Source organism: Aethina tumida, chromosome 3 (genome assembly GCF_024364675.1).
Source record: "Aethina tumida isolate Nest 87 chromosome 3, icAetTumi1.1, whole genome shotgun sequence".
NCBI classification, from domain to species: domain Eukaryota; kingdom Metazoa; phylum Arthropoda; class Insecta; order Coleoptera; family Nitidulidae; genus Aethina; species Aethina tumida.
The window spans coordinates 33,600,953-33,628,282 of NC_065437.1; the positions used below are offsets into that span (position 1 = coordinate 33,600,953).

Sequence of the window (27,330 nt, forward strand, 5' to 3'; positions counted from 1 at the left end):
GCATTTTCGTTAAAAATGAACATTGTCAAAAATTTTCAGTATGCCTCTTTTAGAGGTTTTTACAATTTTATGTCACATTTAATTAAGTTGATCCAATTGATGTTATAATTAAATTAATCCATCGACGTGATATAATGAGTTTAAAAAACGATTTTATAAAATTTATACGGAGTCTTGAACACATTGTTTTTAATGTTGCATGTAGCGCTTTAAGTGGATATAAAATTTTTATAACTTTACTGTTTTTACTACAAATATACTTTCAAAGTGCTTAAGCTGAATAGACGATACAATTTTTTTACCGGGTTTAGTGAAACGCTTTTAAAATATATTAAATCGAGGCACGGACTTTTAAAAATATTTTTCTAGATTAAAACCCTTACCCTTGTCTGTACTGAACTAAGAATCGTAGAAAGACCCACCTTTGTCTTGAGAGGCCCAAATTTCGGTAGAAATTGTTGTGAAATTAAAACTTCAAAATATATTTATTTTTTTTTGTTACAATTCAACATAAATTACGTACACACATGACATATATGTATATATTCACACTCGACATAATTGGATTTAAATTCCGCAAAACTCTGATTATTTGCATAAAATTTATGCAGGTCTGATTTCATTATGGTACAGTTATTGTAAATGTATTATTTTATTTTCTAGTTTAAATAATTTTTGTATCAAAACTAAAACTAAATCATACTAGCAAATTTTTCAAGTTAAAAAAATCAAAAGGCAATAAAAATAATAAACATTTTTTGGACTTGCTAAATATTTTGTATCAATGTTACCTTCTTGAATTTACATTTATTGTTTGATTATTTCAAATTCCTCTGAATTTTAGAGTAAGTATAATTTTTGTCTTTAGCTCTTTCTAGCTTTCAAATAGTTACAGTGCATCCAAACAATCAAGACCGTTCATTATTATTATTGCATATGATATTAAATTTCATGACTTGAATAGTTGTTGAATAAGGAAAATATGTTCAAGCATTCAATTTATCGAAAAAGTATGAGAGTTGTGAGCTACACGAAAATGTAAATAAACAAAGCAAAATAAAAATGTTAATTAAGTAAAGCAAGAAATAAAAGTTGAAAAACAACATATGTTTATCGGATTTCTACGATACCGGCATTAATAAGCTTATTTGTCGTTATCAAAATGTGTTGATTCGAAAGATTTTTATTTCGATCAATAAAGATGATTAAGTTGTGGTTTAAAAACCAAGATTATCTTTGCATCAAGCTAATATAGTGTTTGGAGAGATGTAAAGTCCGCCTCGTAGTTTATTTTATTCAGGAGTAAACTTAACTTAACAATATTTAATATCAACAAAGTTGAATTATAATAGTATTACGTATTATGATAGTACTGTTCTGTTAGATTTGTTCCGAATTAAAATTTTAAATATACAATGGTTTTAAATTTTGAGTAATATCTTCTGCTATTACTTTGAAGAGCGTCAAATAAAAATTATATTACCATATTTTCTATTAAATGAATTACGAAAACAAAACAATATTTATTAAAAGCGTAACAATTTAATTAATTTCATAATTTAAATACTATTAAACATTATATACATATTGTGTTTTGTATCTATTGTTGACTGCAAGCTTAAAACTGTGCCAAACAAATTACTTCTCATGTTAATCCAGAAAAGTTATTATTAAAAGTTAATCGGATTAGCGAGTCATCAGAGAAAATTACATTATTATACAATAAAACAACATTACGGTACAGTTTATGATATTTTTAAATAAACTCAATAAATGTATAGAATCCATCTAAAATTATATCTAAAATACATATTTGGATTTTGAATAATTAAATGATAATGATAATGATAATATACATAATATTAGATATATAGTTTCTCATTACCCTTTATAAAATTATACGTACATGAGAGTTACATTCATAAATAATGTATTATTATAACAAATTAATAAGGATGATTAATAATTTATATGTGACAGTGCTAATGCTACAATTACATATTTTATTTAAATAAAATCAATTGAAAATAATATATTATGAAGATTAATAACCCGAACATTAGAGATATTTTCTCGTATTACGAAACGTACTGCTCAAAACCCCTAATTAACTTGATATGATATGAATATTCTAAAAATATTATTACACAATTTTAATATTTCTTTGATAACTTGATATGTAATATAAAACCTGTTTCATATCAAACATGTTTTTACTTTATTTTGCATTTTTATAAACTATCCCATACACAGAAATGACAAAGAACAAACTACAATGTGTAGTGCATCAAATGGTAGAAAATCAAAAAATAATTAAAAGAGGTGCTATATTTTAATCGATCACTTTTTATTTTCAAGTTACAGAAGTTTTTTATTTATAATTTCAATGGGTTGTGGAAATAAATAGGGAAGTGCAAAAACATCCTGTAATTTGAAAACAAAAAACGGTCGGACATTAGAATCACTTATATACTAGGTAGTGAAATTCAGTATTCCTAATAATAATAATATATGTAAAATTTTGATATATGCAGCAAATGCATATCATAACATGTTAAGTAATATGAAATATATTTCGTATCAAATATATTTTTTCATATGACATTTTTACATATTATAGGATTATAACTATTCTGTACATATATTATTAATACAGTTATTATTAGTAACTGCTTCAGTATTTAAATAATCATAAAAACCCTATTTGTAATGAAATATTTGTAAATACTTTTCGTTTGCTGTCTCATTTAATATTTATAATACATTTCATGAAAATATTATGTTAAAAATTTTTTTATTTCACTATTAATATTTACTGACAATTCATTGATTAAATAAACATAATCTAATTAGGTAATTTCTTAAGTGAGTTGTATACTGAAATATATGCAAATTTTAATGGATACGTTTGAAAGCATTTATAATTTTAATTTTGGTGAAGGCGCATATTTACTTAATTTTGGTGAATGCGCAATATATATTTTATATTTGTCTCCTTAACATATAATGAACATGTTTTAAGTATATTAATAGATTGGCTTAAAACGGTTTTCATTTTTTCTTAATATAATATAAAGATGAGACGTAATACATATCAAACATATGTTTTCTCGTCTATTATTTTTTTACGTTTTATTATGACCTTACTATCTCATATATATAATTTATTTATAAGTTACACAAACATAAAAACTCTATTTAGTTGATGTATTGAGAGAAGTGATATATGGCCACAATTTGTAGTAGTAACTACTACTACTAAATATTTTTGAAATTAAATATATTTATAAATGATTGTTTCCTAGATTTCCCGATATTCTGTTTGGTGAAGGCGAGTATATTCAATTATAATTTTGGTGAGGGCACCCCAACCCCACCCAACTTTTTATGTAATATGGAATGTAATTTATATATATATATATATATATATATATATATTTTATTTGAATTAAAATTTTGATGGATGCGGAAATTTATATTATCTTTAGTTGTTCCATTTAATATTTGCAATAAAAAGATTTGTTTTAAAATATTATTTATTTCTTTACATATTATGATATTAATATTAAACTTATAACTATGCTGTAGGTATTACTTATTTTTTTAATTTCATTATTATTAAATATTGACAATTTAGCATTTACATAAAATCTTAATTAGACAATCTTTGGAATGAACTGATCCATGTTGATAATGGTATTATTTTTATTACTATACTAATTAGAATAGTTTTGGAATGAAATACATGCATATAAGTTTTTCCTGGTATTGAAATTGACAACTTCTTAGTTGTCTCATTTAATATTCGCATTAAAAATATAATTATAATAATAATTACTTAAAATATGATAAAAGTGGAACCATATTTTGTGGACACGCCACAATGTGCTTTCATAATCTTGTATGTAAAGAGGAATTTTGGTGGATGCGCTTTTAAAATAATTTGTTTAATAATAGTTTTAAGTGGTCAATCAATAAATAATAATAATTTTTTTATTTATTTATTTCACTTGTGCGAAACCGCCTGATTAAAATAATGGTTATTAAAATGAAAAATTCGTACCTAAGTAATCAGCTGACACGGTCAGAAATCCAATCGCGGTCGAGAGTAGCACGAGACGTGATAGCGCGCGTTCCTTAGCCATGGAAAAGAGCGCCTGGCTCGAACCGAATCCGCATACCGACTGAAGAACGGCCGTTCGGTTACGCCGGCTAAAAGCACGTCGTGTGTGTCGTATGGCAGCGCAGGCGTTCCCCAATATTATTTACCCTTGTTGTTTTGACTTGGATGTTGGGTCTGTCATTTCTTAAGCACGGATTTAATTCTCTTCGGAAAGTTTCAAGTTCAAAGCTCTCGCGAAGTTTAACGGCGAATATATTTTTTTTTTGTTACAGTGCCTAACTCGAGAGTAGGAAATTGGGACTTGCCACCTCGGAAACGTAAACTCAACAGGACATTGTGGAAGAATTGGTTAATAAAATGTGTTTATGTTAATCAAAATTATTTATTCCGTGAAAGTGTAAAGAAATTGATATTGCCTTGTGTCATACAATTTTCATACCGTTACCCGTGATATATTACAATTCTCAGATTGTGATTTTACATGCAACTTACTACGAAACAAATTTCGACTGCGTGACAACAATGTTAGAAGTTCAACGCAAATAATTTATTAGTAATTTGTAGGGTTGTCTGCAATGAATAAGGAAGTCAGTCACATTTGTGATTACCATTTGAACGGAAAACGAGATAATTAATGGGGTATTATCAAATAAGTAAACAAAATTGCATAACAAGGGTGAAAGAAATGTGACAAGTAATAATTCAGGACTGTATAATGGGGATGAAATTCAGGACATCTTCCAGATAAGTGTACTGTATTTTTATTTCAAATAAAAACTGTTGTGGAATTTATTATAAAGTTGCTAAAATGTACTAATCCTCAAAATAATTATCTGTTGTCGGCATTAATAATATTTTGTCAAATTTCATATTTGGTAATTTTAAAATTATTTTACTATGCTTCTTAAACATCAATAATAAATATCTCGAAATTTACATGAAATTAGATAAATATATTTCGATTTTTTCTTTAGTACTTGTACAAAGTTAAAGTTGAATAATGTTCACTAATTATTATTCAATTATTATTATTTCCAATAAGATAAGTCTTGTGTGAACTAAATTAAACTTTTCTACTCTGGTAAAAAAATTAGTAAAAATTATTTTATTTTATTTAACTTGTAATTTAGTAAATATAGATGTCTCCTTGCAACTGATAATAAATTATTAATTTTGCCCTTAGCAATAGCATTCCACTCCCTTTAAAAATTGTTTATTAGTTCTTATGGGTTATTAAAAAAAGCATTTTTATGTAGAACTTTTCTGTGCAACTTACCCCACATACGTTCTATATGAGTAAGGTCCTGTTATCCTATTTACTTGAGGCGAATTAGTGTCCTGCATCCCGATTTCTGCATGATAAGGAATTACTACTGTTTGGAATATTTATATATAATATTATATGATTTATATAAATAAGAAACTGCTTTAAAAATCCTTGGAAGGGAACGAGATCAGTTCTCCCAATAGCATTTCACCCCACACCATTTCTGTACCACCTCGCTAGTTATGAAATTCCTGTGCCGATTTCGTCGCTGATTTTTTCCTTGAAATTATATCAAAAATAAAGAAATTTTAAAAATGTCAAGTCATCTATATAACTTAACCGTCCAAATAATATTCTTCTCTGTGGACCCCCTACTTTCAATACAAAAATAAATATTAACATTAAACTCATTTCTGGCTTAGCTAGAAGCTTCCAACTAACCCATAGTATTATCAAAATTTTATCTGTTTTCAAAATACTCTCAAAATTACAGCTTTCAAAGTATATAGTTGAATAACTGCTGATATTGTTTGTGAGGACGTATTCTGTTGATATCTGCCCATTTATTTCTTAATTGTCTCGATTTCGATATTATATGGCCATCCATAGCCATTTTTCAAAAAGTGCTATTTTAGAAGGCTGAAACTTTTTTTTGGAACTTCGATTTACTTCAAATTTTCAGGTTAGTTATTATATCTTCAATAAATTCTCAAAATTTCAACTATGGTTTCGAGCTTGGAGCCGAGTTATAAATTTCCAAACATCTTGAAAATTGCGTTGAAATCAACAAGCAATTTATTAACGTTTTTCATTTCAACGTATATTGTTATAATTATTCGTTTAAATGATAACGACTTAAACTTAATTTTATTGTATTTTGTATTTCAACATCATAATAAAATATTCAAAAATATTGCTAGTGATTTATTTGAAGTATTTGGAAAAATTTTGTTTATAAATTTATTATAAACTACTTTATCTTTTTCGAATAAAATCACTGTTAGAATAGGCTTAAATTAACATTTAGATCTAAAAACGTTTCACTTGAATTTCATTTGCTTAGACAACCATGTCTTCGTACGATACATTAAAATAAAAAATAAAATCCTTTGTTTAAAGCAGTCAATTATATAAATAGAATAAATAGAAAGATATTATTGAGGTAATTAAAAATTAAAAGAGAAAAACTGATAGAAAATAATCAATTGTAGAAAAAAAATAGGACTTATTACAAATTTGAGTTGTAAACTTTCTAATAAATGCGTGTTTCTCTTTCTTTCAAATAGGTACTATATACTGGAAATATTGAAAAAGAACATTTTAAATAAATAAATAAATTGAAACGAATTTTACACCTATATTACAATTCACACTCACAATCAAAGATATCAAAATTTGAACAGTTTAATAATAAATATAAATTTATATTCTAAAATAGCCTTTTTATTTTCATATTTTAATTAAAATGTATAAATGAAATATTATTCTAAAGTTAGAATTTTATTTGTCTGCCTTTTATTATACTTTAATTACAATTGGTCAGAAAAAAATATCAAGCCACACTTTTCAAATCAACCTTGGGTATTTTTGTTGTGTCCCATTAAAATATAAAAAGAAAAACATGAATATGAATTGGCATCCGTATATATGATATAGAGCCCTGTAATTTCTGGCTTTTCTTTGGAAACACAATTTTAGGCGAAGAATCCGCACAATGGCAGTGTAATTATTTATTAAGCATTAAAATTGTCAGGGGAGCTTTCAAATACAATTTAACTGCTGACTGAAAGAAGACCTATGTGTACATTTCGAGTACAGAAAAGGGAATTCGCATTTCGTCTATTATCAATCTGCAAATAGTCAGAGAATAAATAATTGCTTTAGCTTCAGTTCAGGTTGTTCTCATTGTTTTCAATTGTTTTACTTAAAACTCGTTAATGGAGACACAATTTGTACAAATAGAAATTATATGTTCTTACCAATTTATAAATTCTATTAGTTAAAATTAATATTGTTGTTACAAATATCAATTCCATGAAAATTAACTCATACCAACAAATCTACAGATGAGTGTCGTGCTTACTCAGTTATCAAAACGGTGTAGTCAAACACGAAATGATTAAAGACTAAAATGCACAGAGGCATTATTACAAAACAGCTTATTTGGCATTTTGAAAGATAAAAATTTCCCAATTATTCCGACCATGAAAATGAGCTAGAGTAAACGAAAGCTGGAAAAAACTTCAAACGCGAACGTATAATTAAATTAAGATAATTCAATGAATAATGCGCTTTACGCCTGTTCTAACAATCAAGGCAAATACTCCATACAACAATTGTTCACTATTATTTGAAAAGTTGTGCTCTGTTGGAAAATGTTTAAATTTTGTTATTTGTTACAAAAATTTATTAAAAGCTTTATTCAATAATATTTTAAATGATAGAGCCGAACTAATAAAACAATGCAAAATGTTTTTGTTTAAAAATTTACCAACTTCCAACGGAGATATTTTAAAAAATATTTATGAAACGATTAAAATATAATAAAGTTGGCATGGTAAATATTTTCAGTTTATACTTTTTGTTACAAAAATATTATAAATAAGCTAAAAACATTAAATTAATAGAGTTTAATTTGATTTGCTTGTAGAATTAACGAGTTGGATAGAACTGAAATAAGAGCTTTATGTTTAACAAAGTCCGATAATGAACGTTAACTAATTATTGTAAATTTACTGAATGAATATTTACTGTTTGATTTTCACTATTTCCAACGATATTACTAATATTCGACAATTATTAAGTTAATTAATTTACTTCTCAAACATAACAACTGATTCCAATTCATTGCTGGAAGTAATAATTTTATCTGCCAAACAAATACAACGTATTGATTCAAATAAAACTATCCTTTACGTACTATTGACATTTGGCTTCAACATTTAAATGGTTTCGTAAGATTTATTTCTCAGACTATTTAAGGATTCTTTATTTACGTTTGTCATTTAATACTTAACACTCGGTTCTGAACTAAAATCTAATTTTCATTTCACGTGTACTTAAACGCTTTCGAGGCTGTTTTCAGTCGGTGTCTTCTTTGAATCTCAATAAATATTTTCTTGTAATTAAAGTTGGCGCAACTGGAGTAAACTTTAAGACTAAATTATGATTGGGTTATTAAGTACCCTAAAATTTACATTTCTTTTTGTGACCATATGTATTAATTTGGAAACAATGAGATTCCACTAAAACCACCCCATTTAATATACATATTAAAAAGCCGCCATAAATATTAATTTTGAGCGTTTAGTCTAATTGCGTGCTGTCTATTCTGGGCAATTTATAGTGCAAATAAACATAATTTAAAAAGTAATCTATGTGTGTATTTAGGTAATCAGGCCATTACAGTTTTATCTCCTTACTTTCAGGACTATAATTCATAGTACTTTTTGTTTGTCACGAACTGAACCCTTTCATATTTAATTGAAAAAGCCATTAATAGTAAATATCCGTTAAAGTGAAGTTGGCTTTTAACATGAAACCATTTACAAATGCACTCTTTACATTGAAGCACTTCACATAACACAATGTTTTTTGTTTATAAAAATAAATTTATCTGATAAGCTTTTAAGTTCAGACTATGGCAATGGTACAATAATATTAACACATCACGCTACCCCGTGAACAAAGAGATAGATCGGAAGTTCCAACGAACTATTTAAATGGGTGTTTACAAACGAAAACCAAACACAGATTTTAAACGCCGATAAAACAGTTTCAATTTTATAATAAATGGGTTGGTTAAGTTTTTGTTTGTTCAATTATGTTTGGATTGTGATTAAAACATTAATTTGTAAAGAACAAGAATTTACGAGACAATTAAATATTTATTGTTGGTAATAAACCAGTCGAAAAGTTTTGTCCAAAATTTGGGGTAACACGTTAAATTATAATCCAGTTAATATAATTTTCCTTCACCAGATGTTGGCCATGTCATCGACGATTAAACATTTTATGAGCAATTAGAAGATTTATATAATTTAGCGGTAATACAACATTATTACGGAGTTAGTTAACGTATGCATAATAGACAGAGGAAAATGAACAGGTTGAGAGTGGCGGAGTCATGACCATGGAAGGCCCGGATCCCCGACCCGGAAACATCCACCGCCCCCACCGATTGAATACCCAAACCCGCTATTTAATATTGCACGCGGCTAATATCGCAGTGATGAGCGGATTAGGTCCAGGACGTCCCGTTGGTATTAACCAACATTAGCATCATTGTGAGCCGAGATCAGGTGCGGACCAAAAATACACAACGTCCCAGATTTATCCAATTATTGACATTTATCTGACTAATAAGCACGGTTTTGTCTGGCGTTTTTGTCGATCTTTCAAATATGCCCACCGATCAACCATCAGTGACGTACTGATTCTTTGTTATGTGATTTAATTAATACTCTATATTATGTATTTTGTTAATTATATCCTCTAATCATCCAGTAAGAGTTCCTGCAATTCATAAATCAAAAATTTACGTTAAAATGTTAGTGAAGTTTTTACATATTTTTAAAATCTTGGTAATTAACCGAATTTTAAAATGGAAACTACATAAACCTGTTATATATATTTTTAATTCAACCATTCTAATGTTTTTTTGTATATATTTTAAAAATGTTATAAAAATCAAATAATGTCTGCATGAAACAGTATTTTTTAGGTTTATTATAGATTTTAATATTTTAAATTATTATATTATATTTTCGCATTTTGTCTAAATATTTCTTCTTTAGATTTATTTAAAATCCGATGAATTTTGTTAAATGAAAATTTAAATTACTAATTCTCTTAAATTGGAAATTAACTGAATTTTAAGATAGAATTCATCAAATTATAATTTCACTTTTCTAATGTTTTTCAATTTTATAATTTTTTAAATTTACAATTATATATTCCTGTTTTTTCAGAATTTAAATTTATTTGTAATTTAATAAATAATTTTAAGACTAAATAGATCTAAATTAAATTTTCAATACAATTTATTAATGCTAAATTTAGCTTCAGAAGTAAAAATAAAAATTATACTTAAAAATTAGAAGGTATTTTTAATATTTTGAATTACTAAATTATATTTTTACATTTTTTCTGATTCTTTTTTTCTTTATATTTCTTTTAATATTCAATAAATAATTTGAAAATTAGTCCATTTAAATAAAATTTTCCACATAAATCAATAGTTCCTAATTTTATGTTATTTTTATTTTTTAATATATAAAGTTTTATATTTTGAAATGTATAAATCTTTTTTAAATCTACCAATATTTAATAAATTTTCAACTCAATTTCAATATCAATTTAATAATTCTTAACATTTTCTTCTATTTAAAAAATATGTTATTATGTTATTATACAACATTAAAATATTTTTTGATATTTTTTGCATACACGTGTATGTACCATTATTTCTTTTATAACTTTTCTCAAATTTTCGTTTTAAAATTATATGTTGTTTAATGCAAAATAATGAATATTTTAACATTAATAACTAAAATAAAAATAAATAAATAAATGAAATAAATTTGATTATATCTTATTTACAGAAGAAATTACGTGCAATAAAAGTTTACTGATCCTTTGTGATGGTTATTGCAATGCCGCTCCCTAATTACATATGGTCACTATGCCAAAGACATTTATCGCCTGCCTCTCAAAAATTACGTGCGCCACTGCAGGCCCCCGAGTGGATGGAAATTGGTACGTTATTGTTTCCCTTTTACGAGGTTTCAACTAAGCGCCACATCAATTCAATCAAATATATGGATATTTGGTCCGTTTGACAAGGTTGTTACTCGGTTTAGTCTTTGTGGTTCGAATGCTGTGTGCATGCTACGTGGCTATCCCGACATTGTAGAAAATTACTCGATCATGTAAATGTGGAAATCTAACAGTTCATTATTACATCTGCTCCGCAATTGCATCGGAATATTTCGCGAAATGTGTTTTACCTGCAGTTCAGCCTACATTGTTTTCTAATCAATGTTCACTCATGATCAAATATTAATTTTTTAAAACTTATAGCCATAAAAAATATATGTTTTATGTAGAAAGGTTTATTTGGAAAGGTGGTATTAATTGCCATTTTTTTAATCCACATTAACGGATTACTTTCTGCTGCAATCCAAACATGCCAATCAGCAGGAAAATTTGTTTGCTTAGCTCTATTTACCCTGACGTTGGAAACGGGCCCTTAATTGATATAACATCAGTGCAGGAAGGCTTTTTCCAGTGGCGTGTTTGGCTAGTATATAATTTAATTATTCCCTGCCTCTGATTTTTTTGCTTTTTTCTGTATGGTTAATTTGCCCCCTGCTGAATGTGGATATGACTCATAATAATCTGTTAAATATATATTTTCCTACCAGTTATTAATTATGTTTCTAAAAAAAAATTTCACATTGTATTTGTAACATTAAAAGACACACAAATATCAAGGTTCACCGTTTCGAGTTTGAACTGTTTAAATAAATCCAATCAAAGAGTCTTCAGTGAAACGTTTAGAATTAAGTTAGCTTATTAATAATTACAAAAGCCTAGGGTCTGTGATCACTAACTGGAATGATTTTTTGACTAAAGACAAAAAAGAAATTAATTAATGGCTTATTAAATTCTCTCATGAATGAAATTCAAATCTAGAATAATTTGTCGGATTAAGGGAATGGTAAATTTTAGAAGTCACTTTTTTCCACAGATCAGCTGAAATCATTTTTGTCTTAGTCATGGAAAATGTTGAAAGCCATGGGAAATATGGCTAAATTCCCTTAAACTTTGATCAGATAACTAATAAATTATAATTTACAATTTAATTTGGGAATCACGTTTTCTCCTAATGCTCTTTGTTTTAATAATGGTAAAAACTTTTCCGTTCTAATTAGAGTTTGAAATGAGGTAAACAAAGAAAGATGGAGCGAAAACTTAGAATATTGCATCAGTAATTAAAAACAAATTCGCACATCAGATTGATTTTGCACGAGTTGGAACACCAAGTTTTATGCTGTGTTAAGCTGATAATTACATTATAATGTAATCAGATTATTTTCTAGGCGTTAGAAATTTTATGTAAATAATTACTAGTTTTCTTATTTTCTTTATTTTTAACGTTCGTTATTAACAACGTAATTTTTAATTTAGTTAATGGATAAATTTGATTAATTAATTAACTGGTTGGAATTACAATGTTAATATTCATCTTGATAAATTTGCGTGGTTTCAATTTTATACAAAGGAAATAAATTTCAGTTGGTAAATAATTAGCCTGACACAAATATAAATATCATTTTAATTGCCCCAAAATGCATGCAATTAAGTTTCTCCACTCGTAATTAAATACGGAACAAGTCTTTTGTAAGAAATAAATTTCTTTCGCAATCTCTCCATCAAAGACTTATCGATTAAACCATACGGTTCAGACAAAAGTTAAAATAACAAAAAAACACCTAACGGAAAAGTTTGTCTTATTTATAGTCCTGTATGGAAACAATTGCTGGAATATACATGTTTAAGTCACATTAATGTCGTCGACGGACCCGGTAGAGGTATCATTAAGACGAATAGCGTGTAACCTAAAATCACGAACATATTCCGCCAGAATATTTAGGTACCGTAAGAATCTCGCAATCTAAACGTCAATAATCGACTTATTTCTACCATTTCAGTTATACTTTTGTTTCGTAGTGTGAGCGAAACACTCCTTTCAAAATATTTAAGTTCTTGCACCTTACAAATTTGTATTGTATTATTGTAATTGAGTAATTGAGAATAAATAATTTGTTTAATAAAGAGCATGACATCGTATGTCAACAAATATCGTATGTCAACAAATAATAAAGTAATTTCTTGCGTTTATTGAAGAAATGTTTTAATTTTTCAATATCTTTATTTCAATAAAATTTTAAGGTGAATTACTATTTGAAGCAAGTTTTTTTATTATCTTTATAGTTCTATTGAGGTTTCATATAATTTATTGTATTCTAGAATATACTAATATAATAAATACAATACTATACATGATCGCAACAGATTTATCTAGTATTATTCGTTACAATAATAAATAAATAAAAATAAGACAAGAAAGAGAGAAAAAATTTCAGAAAAAAATATAATATTTTTATTCAGTTTTGGACGTGTCCTACTTGCTCACAAATTTTGACCATCTCTTTTTGATATACCTTGTACATTTTCTTATTGAATTGAATTATTATTTGAAATTCCAGTCGTTTATTTAGATTTTATATATTAAATAAATGTTTTCATTTTCAAGTGGAGATATTATAAAAATATAATTTGTTATATAAACATTACATTTGAATAACATATAAGTAATAGGTTACCTCAATTTAATAATGATTTAACTTAAAACAATAACTAAACTGCGCCGCAAAATTATGAAATATTTACTAAAATTTGATTAAACGATTTTACGAAACGGGTATGAAAGATTGACCTACACAGTGGCGAAAAAGAATAAATTCACTACAACATAACTGATATTTAAGAATCCAAGCGCTTAGTCAAAGGTATGTAACCAGTACTAAGCAAGAACACCATACTTAAAAGGAAAGCAATATCATCCTGTACCATATGGAACATTGACTACAACACATCGTAGGGGTCGACTGATTTTTGCTTAAGAGTATAATTGGGGAGAGTCATGTATTGTTTAGTAATGAGTCTGAGCTACAGACTACCTTATTTTATTTTCGGATTTTCTTATTGATCAATTACTCGATCACAATTTTTGTAACGAATGGAAAGATGAAACTATAAATGCATGCGCAATGCGGTTCTTACCAAAGGATAGAACTGTTTGTTTAAATTCTCATAAACAACCGATCTCGGCAAAGGCGGCTTATGTCAAAGGTCGAAAAAATATAGCATCGGTATTATTTAAAAATATACTTATGGCATAGTTGTAATGAGGTCTATTTTACTTTTTTATTTGTCCAACGCGAATAAGGAGCTTTTTCTGTATTGGACTAGTGCGCATTCGCCATTTTAACAACAGTTGTAAAAATGGTGGATGCGAACAAAAAACTTAATTAAAACATTCAAATGAATAAGGATAAGATATTTGAAAACATAAAATTAATATAGTAATAGTACCTGTTGAAAATGGTTCTAACAGTGGATAAAATAAATTACTTTTAATATTTTACTTTTTTGTTAGTCCATTTGATGGTTTGGGGATGCATTGGTTTAGAGTAACATACGAAACTGGTAATCATTGGTGGTGGAAGTTTAACGCCTGATAGGTATATAAGAGAAATAATAGAACCTCATGTTGTAACCGTTGCTCCATTTATTGGTAAAGAGTTTATTTTTATGCATAACAATGCTCGACTTTCTCACTGCGAGAATTGTCAAAGACTATTGATGAGGTAAATATTCCGCTGAAGAACTGGCCAGCTAGAAGTCCGGACTTAAATCTGATTAAATACATATGGGACCATATAGGAAGACAAATAAGAGCGCCTCAGCCACCACCAAACACATTAACGCATGTGGTGGAAATACTACATATTGTATATATAAACTTTAATTATTTCTCTAATAGTACATTTTTCATTTCCAATACATATTCATAGATTTTCCTTAAAATTGTACCCTTAATTCGTTTAAAAAATAATATAGAAAGTACTCTATAATTTTGAGGCGCAGTGTAAAATTATTTTATGAAAAAATTTCATCTGCATTTATTTTGTTCAATTTATTTTTCAATTAAAAGTTTAAAATATTTTATTTTGTCAAAATATTCTAATGCAAATAACAAAGAAATCCAAACATTTATACTGACGTTCAAGAATTGAGGGCTCCTTTTAAAGTAGCCCCTTCAGAAAAGAAAATTCACGTTTTCATCCACATTTCACATCGGAATATAAAATGCATAATCTCAGGTATTTTCCTTCCAATTTGGGGCGAATTTCTAAACGATAAAAGCGCCAGTTTGGCGCACTCTTAAAATACATCAACCCTAAAATCTTCTCCACGCACTTATATTAGGCCTAAATCGAGATACTTACACTAACGGTTGTTTAGTATAGATTGAGATTTTAAAATCATTGCCTTTAGGGATGGTTATTGAATGTGCCTTATAGAAGATACATTTTGAAAAAAATAAAGTTCTAATACGTATTTTACTTGTTAGTTAATTGTTGTTTTAAATAAATTCTGGTAGAGTGTTTTCCAGAATAGTGTATCTAAAATAAATCAAACTCGAAAACTGTTATATAGAATTTAAATACTGTACCCAAATTATAACTGTGCTATAAAATGAGTTAGCCTTAATGGATAAATTTGACAGATAACATGATTAATAACTGTATTTATGTAAGCGATAAATATGCAATTTTATTCATGAGATATGTGAAACAGTATTATCAACTGGTAACAAAGTTACAAAACAATAACAAAATTAGGCGTGCATGTTAAGCTAAAGTTGTAATTAGAAAACTTTCATATGTCAATAAAGAGACCATTCGTGACGACTTCTATGAAGTTGAACGGGCCGAGAAAGTAAGAATTGACTGTGTAATTTGTGTGTTACTAATGAGGTCTCTCTCTCGTCACACACAGACGATCATATCGACATAAAAGTAATGCGGCAATAAAACCCCATTTACATATTCCTCAAAGTATCGCGGCTCAATACTTGTGTCCTTGATGTACCGAAGATCAACTGATAAAAATCGCATTAGCTTTAAATGAGGATATTCGGTCTTTTCAGCAACCTTTTATGCCTTTATTCTGAAAGTCTTTCACTTCGTTTACAAAACAAAATAATTGGCTAGAGAAAAACCATTTTGTATTTAATTGGAATTATCGTATTTTTTTTGTTTTATACCATTGCAATATAACCGTTTTCATTGGCTATTAACCTTTAATATTTTCTTGTAAAGATGTATTTATATTAGTAAAAAGCACCGAATTAATATTAAAATTGTACTATCCAGTGGCAACTACATAAAATAAAATTGATTATATGGCCATAATCGTTATTCTCATGACAAAATGTTTTGCAGTAAACTATGTAATCCAATTGAATATAAATATAAATTGGGAAAGTTCAATTTTGGTATTATAAAATAGCCCATAAACTTTACTAATTGAAATTGAGCTTTGCAAATTGTAATGGTAGTTTCTAAATGGTAGTAAAATTTAATGATTTCAGTGCAGAACACACTAAAACAACCAAATGATATATTAGAATCAGCGGTACGTAACATGAAAGTAATTTCGAATAATAGTATTTGCATGAAAATTTTCACTTTATCTTGTTATTGTTTCATAATTTCTTGATTTATGTTCGACACTTATTTATATCTGTGTAGTTTTCTACCCTCCAAACGATTTAACATTTAAATGTTCGCAAAGCGTTAACTTGTTACAATGATTGATAGTATATAGTAATGAAACCCTAACCCAGTGCAATTCCTATATTGAAATCTGAATAATTGCATTCAATTTTTCATGAAAGTTAACACGAAAAAAATTACGTGTTGTTAGCACCATAAATATCACAAACCAACACCCCTCGTCATTTTTTTAACGTCCATTTTTAATTGGAAGTCATAAAATATACAGGGTGTCAAAATCATCAATATTTCCATATCACACGGGGAAGAGTTTTTTGCACCAAACATTATTTTATTTTTTACCATTTTTAAATATATACGAAGATATTAGCATATTTTGAAAAACTATAAGTAGTCGAAAATCCTTTATCAAAATGTTGCGAAAATATTGGTATTTCAGAAAAGCTATTAAAATTTAGTAGTTTGAAAATATATAGACAAAACAATTTTTCATATCATTTTTTAATAATAGTCATGGATTTTAACATTTATCAGAAAGTTTATTGTAATTATTGAAAAAATAATTGAATAAACTGATGATTAAAAATATAAAACTTGGAATATAAATATTAATTTGAACTTTCTACAACTATAATTCAGTTATTTTTGTTTCTACTAAATGAATTAGGCATCGTTGTAAGCATAATTTGATCATTGTTCTAAATTAAACTAAATCGGACCTGTTATCTGATTCTGGATCTTTAAGTAAAATGACTAAAACTGAAAAACACAAAAAATAAATATGATTTTCATGTTCAGCCCGAATAATTTAAATATATAAAAAATAGCTTCCATTAGCTGTATGATATATATAATATATTACTAATAAATAAATGCCACAAATATTAGAAATATATATAATATATATAACATGAAATTAAAAAAGAAAAATAATAATGGTCACAACACTCTTATTAAAATATTTCTCAAACCTCAAATAACCAATGTTTATTACTCTTATTACTCCTATTTCCTCTATTCTCTAATTGAATGTCAGAATTACAAAATTCATGACGAATATTTTATCAACCTAACTGTAATTATCTTCTCTATCTACTGAAATACATTAACAATAAGAAAATTTAATTAATAATTACCTAAAATTATAAAAACGGACGCCATCACATAACAAATATGCATCGCTTCCTTGACACCCTCAATTGCGCCTCACCTCTCTTCTTTCATTTCTAAATATTCATCTCGTTCTCCTTCATTTGTTTTGGGACATTTTAGGATCAGTAACGAAATTGTAGTTCAAATCGACCTACCATAAATATATTGTAAATATAAAATTAAATTTATAAAAATAATGAAACAAATATTTATACTCCTCTTTCATTTCAAAATAATATGTTTTATTAGTTCATAAGTATCATTAAAATCTTAATTTACTATAATAGGTTATAATAATTCTATTTTAATCGAAAAACCTCCATTTAAAAAAGTTTATTACCACTATAAAGTGCATTTTATTTTAAATTTATTTAAATTAAAATAGGTTACGTGGGAACTGTGTCCAGTAGCTTCAGAAAACTGATCACGGAACGCTAGAGGAATCGCGAAAAGCAATATGACAATGCAAAGAACTTCATAAAACAAGTAAAATATTAAAGAAATTAATTGGTAATTTTAAAACTACATTTACATTTGGTGGTCTGATAAAAATAAAATTAAAAAAATAATCCATTCTACTTCTCGTCTAAAACTTTAACCCAATTAAAAGCTGACAGGGCAAGGATAATAAGTTCCAGTAAGGTAAGAAGATTTGTTGGCAATATGTTAGTTAAGAAAGTATTAAAAGAGAAGCTATTTGGAGAGCAATAAATGAAACAAACTGAAATAAACAAAATATTATGTATATAATTATGTAATAATTTTTTCTTTAAATTAAAATACAAATCTTGTAGATTATACCAATAAATACTTAACTATAAGATAAATAATAAATATATAATTTGTGCTATTTTATCTATTTTATATTCACACTCTTGCAAAAATTATAATTATCAAATAATTTGTTGTAGGTTAATAATATTCTCAAATATATATTTAATAACCACAAACAATCCTTAATTACTCCAATAGACCGACCTGCTCTTTCTTCTGGTTCCTTTAGTGGATCAAACCGCTCCAGTAACTTAGCCATCAACAACGTTTGACTCTGAACCACCTCCCTAAGCTGTGACACATCCTAAGTCTGGATCTCATCTCGGTTTCCAGTACTCTCTCGAATGTCCATGAAACCATGATGGTTCAGAGTCAAACGCTGTTTGTTACTGGGACGGTTGGATCCACCAAAGGAACCACAGGATCGCCAATCAGAAGTGTCTCAGTTGCTAGAGGAAAGAGCAGGTCGGTCTGTAGATTTTTTTCCTTCTACTTCCATTCAACCAGTTGAGCGTCATATTGCACATGTTACGAATAAAAATACAAAGGGGATTAGGTTTCTTCTTCCAAAACACAGGCTGTCAAAGTATCGGCATGGCTTTTGCTAATTGTCCACTTTTTAGATATTCAGAAACCAGTGTTTTCTGATTCTATCAAAAAGGAGTTGCCGTTGCAGTTTATTAAATCATTCGAAAATTTCTGTAGATTAAATAATGTAGATGTGGAACAGAGGTTGATTCTAGTTAAAAACTGTTTAAAGTGTTCGGTTGCAGATTGGGTTTTAACGCATGTTGGTCGGGAAAATTATGATCAGTTCAAAAATGTCGTGGAAGAAAAAAATATATATAATAATATATTTATTACCTAAATAAAGTAAAAGTTCTTTATTCGCGGGTTATATGTTCCGTAAATATGCCGCTAATACAGAAACCGTGAATATGGAATGGTAATTTATATAGGATTATAGGGGATACATTCCTATGTGACAAAATAAACAACAAATATATAAATTAACTGTTGTTAAAAAGGGCGAATGCGCAACCAACTCAATATGTAATTAATTTCTATTAAACAAATTCTAAGAATAAGTCGATTATATTAAAAGTAATTTATTTTATCCATTGTTAAAACCATTTTTAACAGGTACTATTTAAATTTTTTTAATTAATCACTAAAGTAACCTTTAAAATAATAAATATGATTTTGAGATTTAATAAATGTTTAAATATCGTGAATGCGCAAATAAATTGTATAATTACAAATACATTCAAAAGGCAATTAATTTTGTGTTTTCAAATATCTTATCCTAATTCATTTGAATATTTTAATTAAGCTTTTTATTTCGCATCCACCATTTTTACAAATGTTGTTAAAAATGGCGAATGCGCAAACAAATCCAATAATTAATTACTATTAAACAAATTCTAAGAATAAGTTGATTATATTAAAAGTAATTTATTTTATCTACTGTTACATCCATTTTTAACAGGTACTATTTATATTTTTTTAATTAATCAGTAAAGTAGCCTTTAAAATACTATATAAAATATGATTTTGATGTTTAATAAATGTTTAAATATCGTGAATGCGCAAACAAATTGTATAATTACAACTACATCCAAAAGGCAATTAATTTTATGTTTTCAAATATCTTATCCTAATTCATTTGAATATTTTAATTAAGTTTTTTATCGCATCCACCATTTTTACAACTGGTGTTAAAAATGGCGGATGCGCAAACAATCCAATAATTACTATTAAACAAATTCTAAGAATAAGTTGATTATATTAAAAGTAATTTATTTTATCCGTTAGATCCATTTTTAATAGGTACTTTTTAATTTTTTTTTTATTAATCAGTAAAGTAGCCTTTAAAATACTATTTAAAATATGATTTTGATGTTTAATAAATGTTTAAATATCGTGAATGCACAAACAAATTGTATAATTACAAATACATTCGAAAGGCAATTAATTTTATGTTTTCAAATATCTTAACCTAATTCATTTGAATATTTTAATTAAGTTTTATGTGTCGCATCCACCATTTTTTCAACTGTTGTCAAAAATGGCGAATGCGCAAACAATCCAATAATTAGTTACTATTAAACAAATTCTAAGAGTATGATTGATATTATTTAAAAACATACTTTTGGCATAGTTGTAACAAGATCTATTTTACTTTTTTATTAGTCCATTTGACGGCGTGTTTACAAAGGATATTGTACTGATGCTCAGATAATAAGAATAAAGAAATCTTTAGTTGCGAATACAGAAATTGGATCGAATTTTTTTAATCCGCGAATAGTGAAAAAGCGAGTGTATTAAGCGCGAATAAGGAGCTTTTACTGTAAATGCATGTAGAAAGCTTTTGCCGGACACCCCGTACTTTTTAATATCATTTACAATTTGTATTATGTACTTTTTCTAAGATATCAATTAAAAGAAACAAAATTACTTCTGTTTCACCCCTACGTTAAAAACAATAACTGACAAAACAACAGTGCAAAATAAATGTGAGAATGGCGACAAAAGACTTTCCGAATTAAAACCTGCACTCCCGACTACCAAAGAAATGCAAGTCCGTCTTTCAAATTGAAATTAAACCAGATGCAATTTAAATTAACACGGTGTTTTTTTAATCCTTGCAGCACACTCTCCGATAATTAAATTAGTTTAATGGGAATCGCACTGTATAAAAATGCGGTCCTTATAAGTTCCGCGAATAATTCCCAGTACACCTCATTACCGCCCCACAATCAGCTGGCTAAGCTATTAATTTCTGAAGTGTTTTATCTGCACGTAATTTTTCAACAACTTTCGGGAACCGCGGAAGTTATACCCTAGGCGGTGTTGAATCTCCGAACCTATTTGTTTATTTACGAGGGTTGATTAATTACGAAGCTTGTTCTGTTATGGGCGATGATTTATGGCCAGTTGGAAATAATTTAATATTCAGTCAGTTCTCTCTAAAATTGAAAAAAAAGTAATAATAATAATAAAATACTAACGCTACTTGTTGATATACGGATAGATGGTCTAGCTTGCGCATGTAATTTCAGCAATTTCCACAATTTGCCTGCGTGTATTTAATATGTAAATTTACAGTTTCACATATGACCGTACTGTTTACACGTCATTAATTGGTTATTAGTATCAGCGATTTTTTTTTGGTAATACAAATTGGGCCAATCATTATAATTGTACCGAATCGGAAATATCAGAATTACGAACGCTTACCACATCAAAATTTTACATAGTTTGTCATTTATTGCAAATAAGGTTATTTCATTTTTCAATTCAACTAAACAAGTTTTATTTAAATAACATTTAATGAAAGAGAAATGTTGACTCACTTAAGTCGATTCTGATCCAATAATTTCATGAAACAATAAATTCCAACTAAAGTTTGATATATTAAATACTGGTATATATATATATATATATATATATATATATATATATATATATATATATATATATATATATATATATATACTCATAGTACAGAAAAAACTGTAAACATTGTTTTATGGCTCCGGGTTTGTTGAGTAAGTCGACATAATATCTACGAATGATCAATGCCCAAAGCCAATTAGAAAAACTGGGTTCAGTGTAGAGAAATTAATTTATCGCTTCAATTTATGGCAACTTGGCTGTAAATCATGACCGTGATTTAGGGCTGTATCAGACAATACGCTCATGTAAATAGAGTTATATAATTTCCTGTTCTGCACTACCTCTGCTGTCCAAAATAGAAATTATTGCAGGATGTAGTGACAACTTAAAGCAATATATTTATATTATTTTGTGTTGAGCTCAAAGTTTCCAGACCTATTAAATATTATGCATTTGTGTTCGGTTTTGACGTCCAACCATGAAATAGATCTCATTCGAAACACATTTCAAACATATTCACAGTACTTCATGTTTAATATAAATACTATATTAAAATTTGAAATTTTATAAAATCTTCCAGCAACAAGATATTCTCATGGAAACCAGGATGTTGGTAAACTGTTTGTTTTATCTACCTGAAAATAGTGAAGCAAATATCAAGGGAGTAGAAATTTGCTCAGTTATAGTAGATAAACTTTAATAATTAGTGGTTTTCGTTCGACTTTCTAAAGTTTTAATGGGTAGTAAAATAAATCTGAATTATTTTCCTGTAACCAGTCCTTGGAGAAAAAAATAATGATTCGTCTGTTTTTATGTTTCATTAAGATAAATAACTACATTGTACACAATTCTTTTAATGTATTATATAATTAGTAGTCTGGCTCTTAAAGGCTAAATTCATATTTTATATTTTACATTTCATAAGATTAAAATCAAAAAGAGACTTTCATATATTGCAATGCATGCAACTATTCACAGTGTTAGGTATAAAGATAACATCTCTTCTAAATTTTTCACGGTACTTAAAAATGTTTTTAATAACAAAAACAATAATAATATTTAATAAATCTATCATCAAGACATTTATATTTTAATTTTGAGAAATATATTATCACATAATTATACAAATATTTTGTATATTTCAAATGGCTTATATAGATTGTTTCTCCTTTAATAGTTAAATAACATATTGCTAAGTAATCTTCTTACTTTACTGCCATTTTATATACTTGCTTCATCAACTTATAATTGGGTCAAAGTTTTTGACGATAAATAGAATGGACTAATATTTTAAATTCCTTATATTTATTTATCTATTTTTAAAGTAATTTTTGTCGCTCGACCACATATTGATGTAGTTTTAAACTCGCCAGAAGCGTTAATATCTTTAATAATTCTAAACGAAATTGAATTGTAAAGCTCTCGATCTTTGCAATATCACGTTGCTTTTCGGTATTCCTATAGTGTCTCATGAGCAGTTTTCTACCTATTGACACAGTTTTCACATTACCCATTTTAATTTAAATAAATTTAAATTAAAATATATTTTATAGTGTATAATAAACTAATTTGTAAGAAAATTATTACAATCTTTTTGCATGGTAAATTAAATTAATAAGGATTGTGTTTTTCTTACTATACTAGTTTCTTAGAGATTGAGTGAATACTTATGGACAACTGGTCCTTCGTTATAATATAATGATAGGATAATCCACATCCTATATGGGTGGATGGATAAGAAGAGGCGAACTTGATATGTGGCATTAAACATCTTCTATTTTAAACCTTTTATATATTTTTGAAGGAAAACTTAGATATATTCTATCATACTACTATTAATATCATCGAAGAGATGAGGTTATGGATTAATCAAAAATGCCCAGAAACAACGTGGCGGTTTTAGAAATAGCGAAGAAATAGAAAGAAAGCAGTTGAACAAATTTCGTAACATTATTTTTTACTTCCGTTAAAGGTTTATCTTTTGTTTGTACATAAGTTCAAATACATAAATAAGTAATAAGTAATGCTAATAAATGTTTCAAAAAGGAAAGGAAGGAAAAACCTTCGCGATCACCGAAACCGTTAATTTATGGACTCACGTTGATTAAGACTCTTCTGTTTATTTTGGTCCATTCTCTTACCCTTTTAAATATTTTACACTGTTTTTAACACTCCATTTTTATGTTTTTGGATATCTGTAAAACGTATATGTAAATTTTAGAAGTGCTCAAATTTAACTAAGTAAGTTTTTCTGTATTTGGTTTAAACTGACTAGTAAATGCCAAGGTTAACAAAGTTAAGACACTGTATGTTCATTAAAATATTTCCGTCACGCGTAATAATAATAATTTACTGAGAGTAATATATATTGTATATGATACATACTTTTAAAATAATTTTTATATAAAAATAATGTTTAATTTAATTAAAATTAATTTTTATTTTGAATTTTATGTTAGATTTAATAAGAAAAACTTGTTAAAAATTATATTTCTTTTTATTATATACTTTTAAGCAATAATTTTCAACATCTTTATTTTTTAGCAACAGTTTTATTATTTATATCAATAAGTATATAGTATGTTTTTTATAAGAAAAAAATAGATAGATCCAATATGAATATCATAAATAAATGAATAAAAATGTGTGCGGAAAAAAGGTCAAAAATAGGAAAAAGAAGAATAAAACAAAGTCAGCTTTTGTCGGTCCAATTATAGGAAATAACCATGACACGAACTCAAAATTACAAAAGCAATAAAGCAAAAGGTAAATCCCAGTTTGATCCTTGGGGCTTTCGACCACTAATGGTATCCTGGTCAGAAAGTTACGCGACTTGAGCCAATCAGATCGCCTGACAGGAATTAGCAAGAACAGTTCGCCACCCCAGATGTCGATTCGCTGCCGAGGTGTGCACACGAAACTGATAAGTAAATTTCAAGTATTGTGCAAGATAACGAAGTTAAAACGAAACCTCGAGGTGCGACCGACTCCTTAATTGAATGATAACGTCAAGGAAATTAACGGCGAAGCCTTAAATCATAATCGATTTCTTTCATGCAAAAACAATATTTTACTTTATCTTTCTGTTGCTGGATTAATTATATTCAATTTTTAAGAACAATGTTCGAAATGATTTTTTTTTCGATTTTTAATAACAATATAATGAACTTTTAATATCATGGAAAGGTTACGACAGTGTAGGACAGTTATGAAAAACTAGTTAAACTTATAATTTATACCACATCCAAAAAATTCTCGTTAGCGAATCCAGTTCCTGGCACAATACCTTTGTCGGAATGATTAAAAAGCGCTCCATCTCATTTTTTAATAAAAATAGAATTCTCAATAAGTCCAAAGAGTTGTGTAAGCGTTTCTCTAAATGGGCATTAGTAATGCTGGAAAACTTTTTTAATTCCTAAAGTTATTAAAATTATCTGTTTCATCATTTAAGTTTTAATTGCGTGCTCTCATTACTCGCTTCTAATTCTTTGAAAGTTTACGAAAATCATTTTATTTCACTTATTATTGTTGTGATTCCCGTCTAAATGGCTTTTTCATTATAAGTTTACTTTTGCTCTGCATGCTGTAATTACTTGACAGATTCGTTCACCCGGTAGGACACGTTCATAAATTTAGCCTCAATATAAAAGTGTTCATGCACACTCTCGATATATTCATTATGTAAATACCGTGTAAAGGTTAATCATTTTATAAATAGAAATCATGTGGAATATTAATTAATAATTTACAACTTTCAAAGGAAGTAATTTTAACCCTCTTTAATTACACGTGTACCCGTACTCAATTAACAAGTATCAAGTTCAATTTTTATACATTGTAACATACTTACGAGGAGAAAATCTAATTTCTATTTGCCACCTACACTCGAACTTCCTTAACTCAAATTTTTTCTTATGTTGAAAATAGCTATTGTTCTCAGCAGATTTTGTATGACTTTCTTGAATTTTAACGTAGTTAAATGACATTTCTCTAAACCGAAAACTTTTATTATTCGGATCACGAAATGATTCTTCAATAATAAGCAACCTGTATAGATCGAAAGTTTAAGTTTAAATTGATAAAACAAATTATTTAAAGCTGAATAAATATGTATTGTATACTTTAAAAATATAAAAATAATGTAAATGAATTCAATTATTTCATTCTATTTCAAATATGTCTCGTTTTTCCAATACCAAAGTCGATATTTGATCCATTTTGAAGATGAATAATTTTTATGGGCAAGAAACTTCTTTGCCACAATGAATTTAAAAAAATATATTTGAATGATAAGTAATCTCAATTGAGGAGTCATTTAAAAAATGTTTTGACTTTTAACAAAATTCTTACAGGAGACGAAATTATGGCTAATGTAGACAATCAAAGCGAACTTGAGGAAAAATCTGATGACAGGGTACTAGAGATTACTTCTAAATTTTCTAAGAACAACTCTTCCAAAACATAAATTTTAAGAGCTTCTAAAACTACTGACTATATTTTTAAATCACTTGCTCAAATAAACACGTTTTATAAGTCAATTAGTAGAAACACATCAAACCTAACAATGAATTATTTTAAAACATAATGTTCTCTGTTGTATATTTACATTTAGTGATTGAAATTAGAGTTATTAGGATTCCTCGCCAAAATATGAATTCCACAAATTACGAATATTTTTCATGAATTATATATATTTCTTCTAGCAGATTTCATAAAAAGTGAATATCCATAGTCCAGATAAAATTAGACATAACCAAATATAAGTGAAACAAGACACATTCATTCATATTTAGATGTTGTGTTTAAGAAAGTTACACTGAACGATTTGGTCCAAATATTTGAGCGATTGAAATAATAATTGTTCATATTCGAGTGATATAATATGTACCTAGACTTATATGTGAACAAACAATTACGCCATTTCGCAGCAGATGCTCCCTGTTTAACAAACAGTGTCGAAAACATCCCGTCGCACTAAGACAACCTTCCAACATCTGAACGCAATTTGGATGTAAGAGAATGTGCGTCTAGAAGAAATAATCAGAAAATGGTCCTTTCTTCTGGTCATAGGTCACTGTCACCCATCACCGTGTCGTTTATAGGCATTACTACATTATCGATAACGATTCTAAGAGCGACTAATACATTTTATGAGATAGTATACATTTAGGCTTCTTGTTTTTGAATCATATCCGCATACTCCAAAATTATAACTATAGTAGCAAAATCCTCGGAAGAAAGTC

General features: G+C 27.6%; 1 protein-coding gene across 1 annotated transcript in view; it reads right to left on the minus strand.

Annotated features, from left to right (window-relative positions):
• LOC109596286 (neurotrimin-like) overlaps positions 1 to 4,171 on the minus strand; it is a 65,438-nt gene extending 61,267 nt beyond the window's left edge. The window contains exon 1 of the mRNA XM_020011799.2: positions 4,064 to 4,171. Within this exon, the coding sequence (XP_019867358.1) occupies positions 4,064 to 4,145 (82 nt within the window). The 5' untranslated portion in view covers positions 4,146 to 4,171. The remainder of the gene's footprint in view (positions 1 to 4,063) is intronic.
• Between the last annotated feature and the right edge of the window lie 23,159 nt (positions 4,172 to 27,330).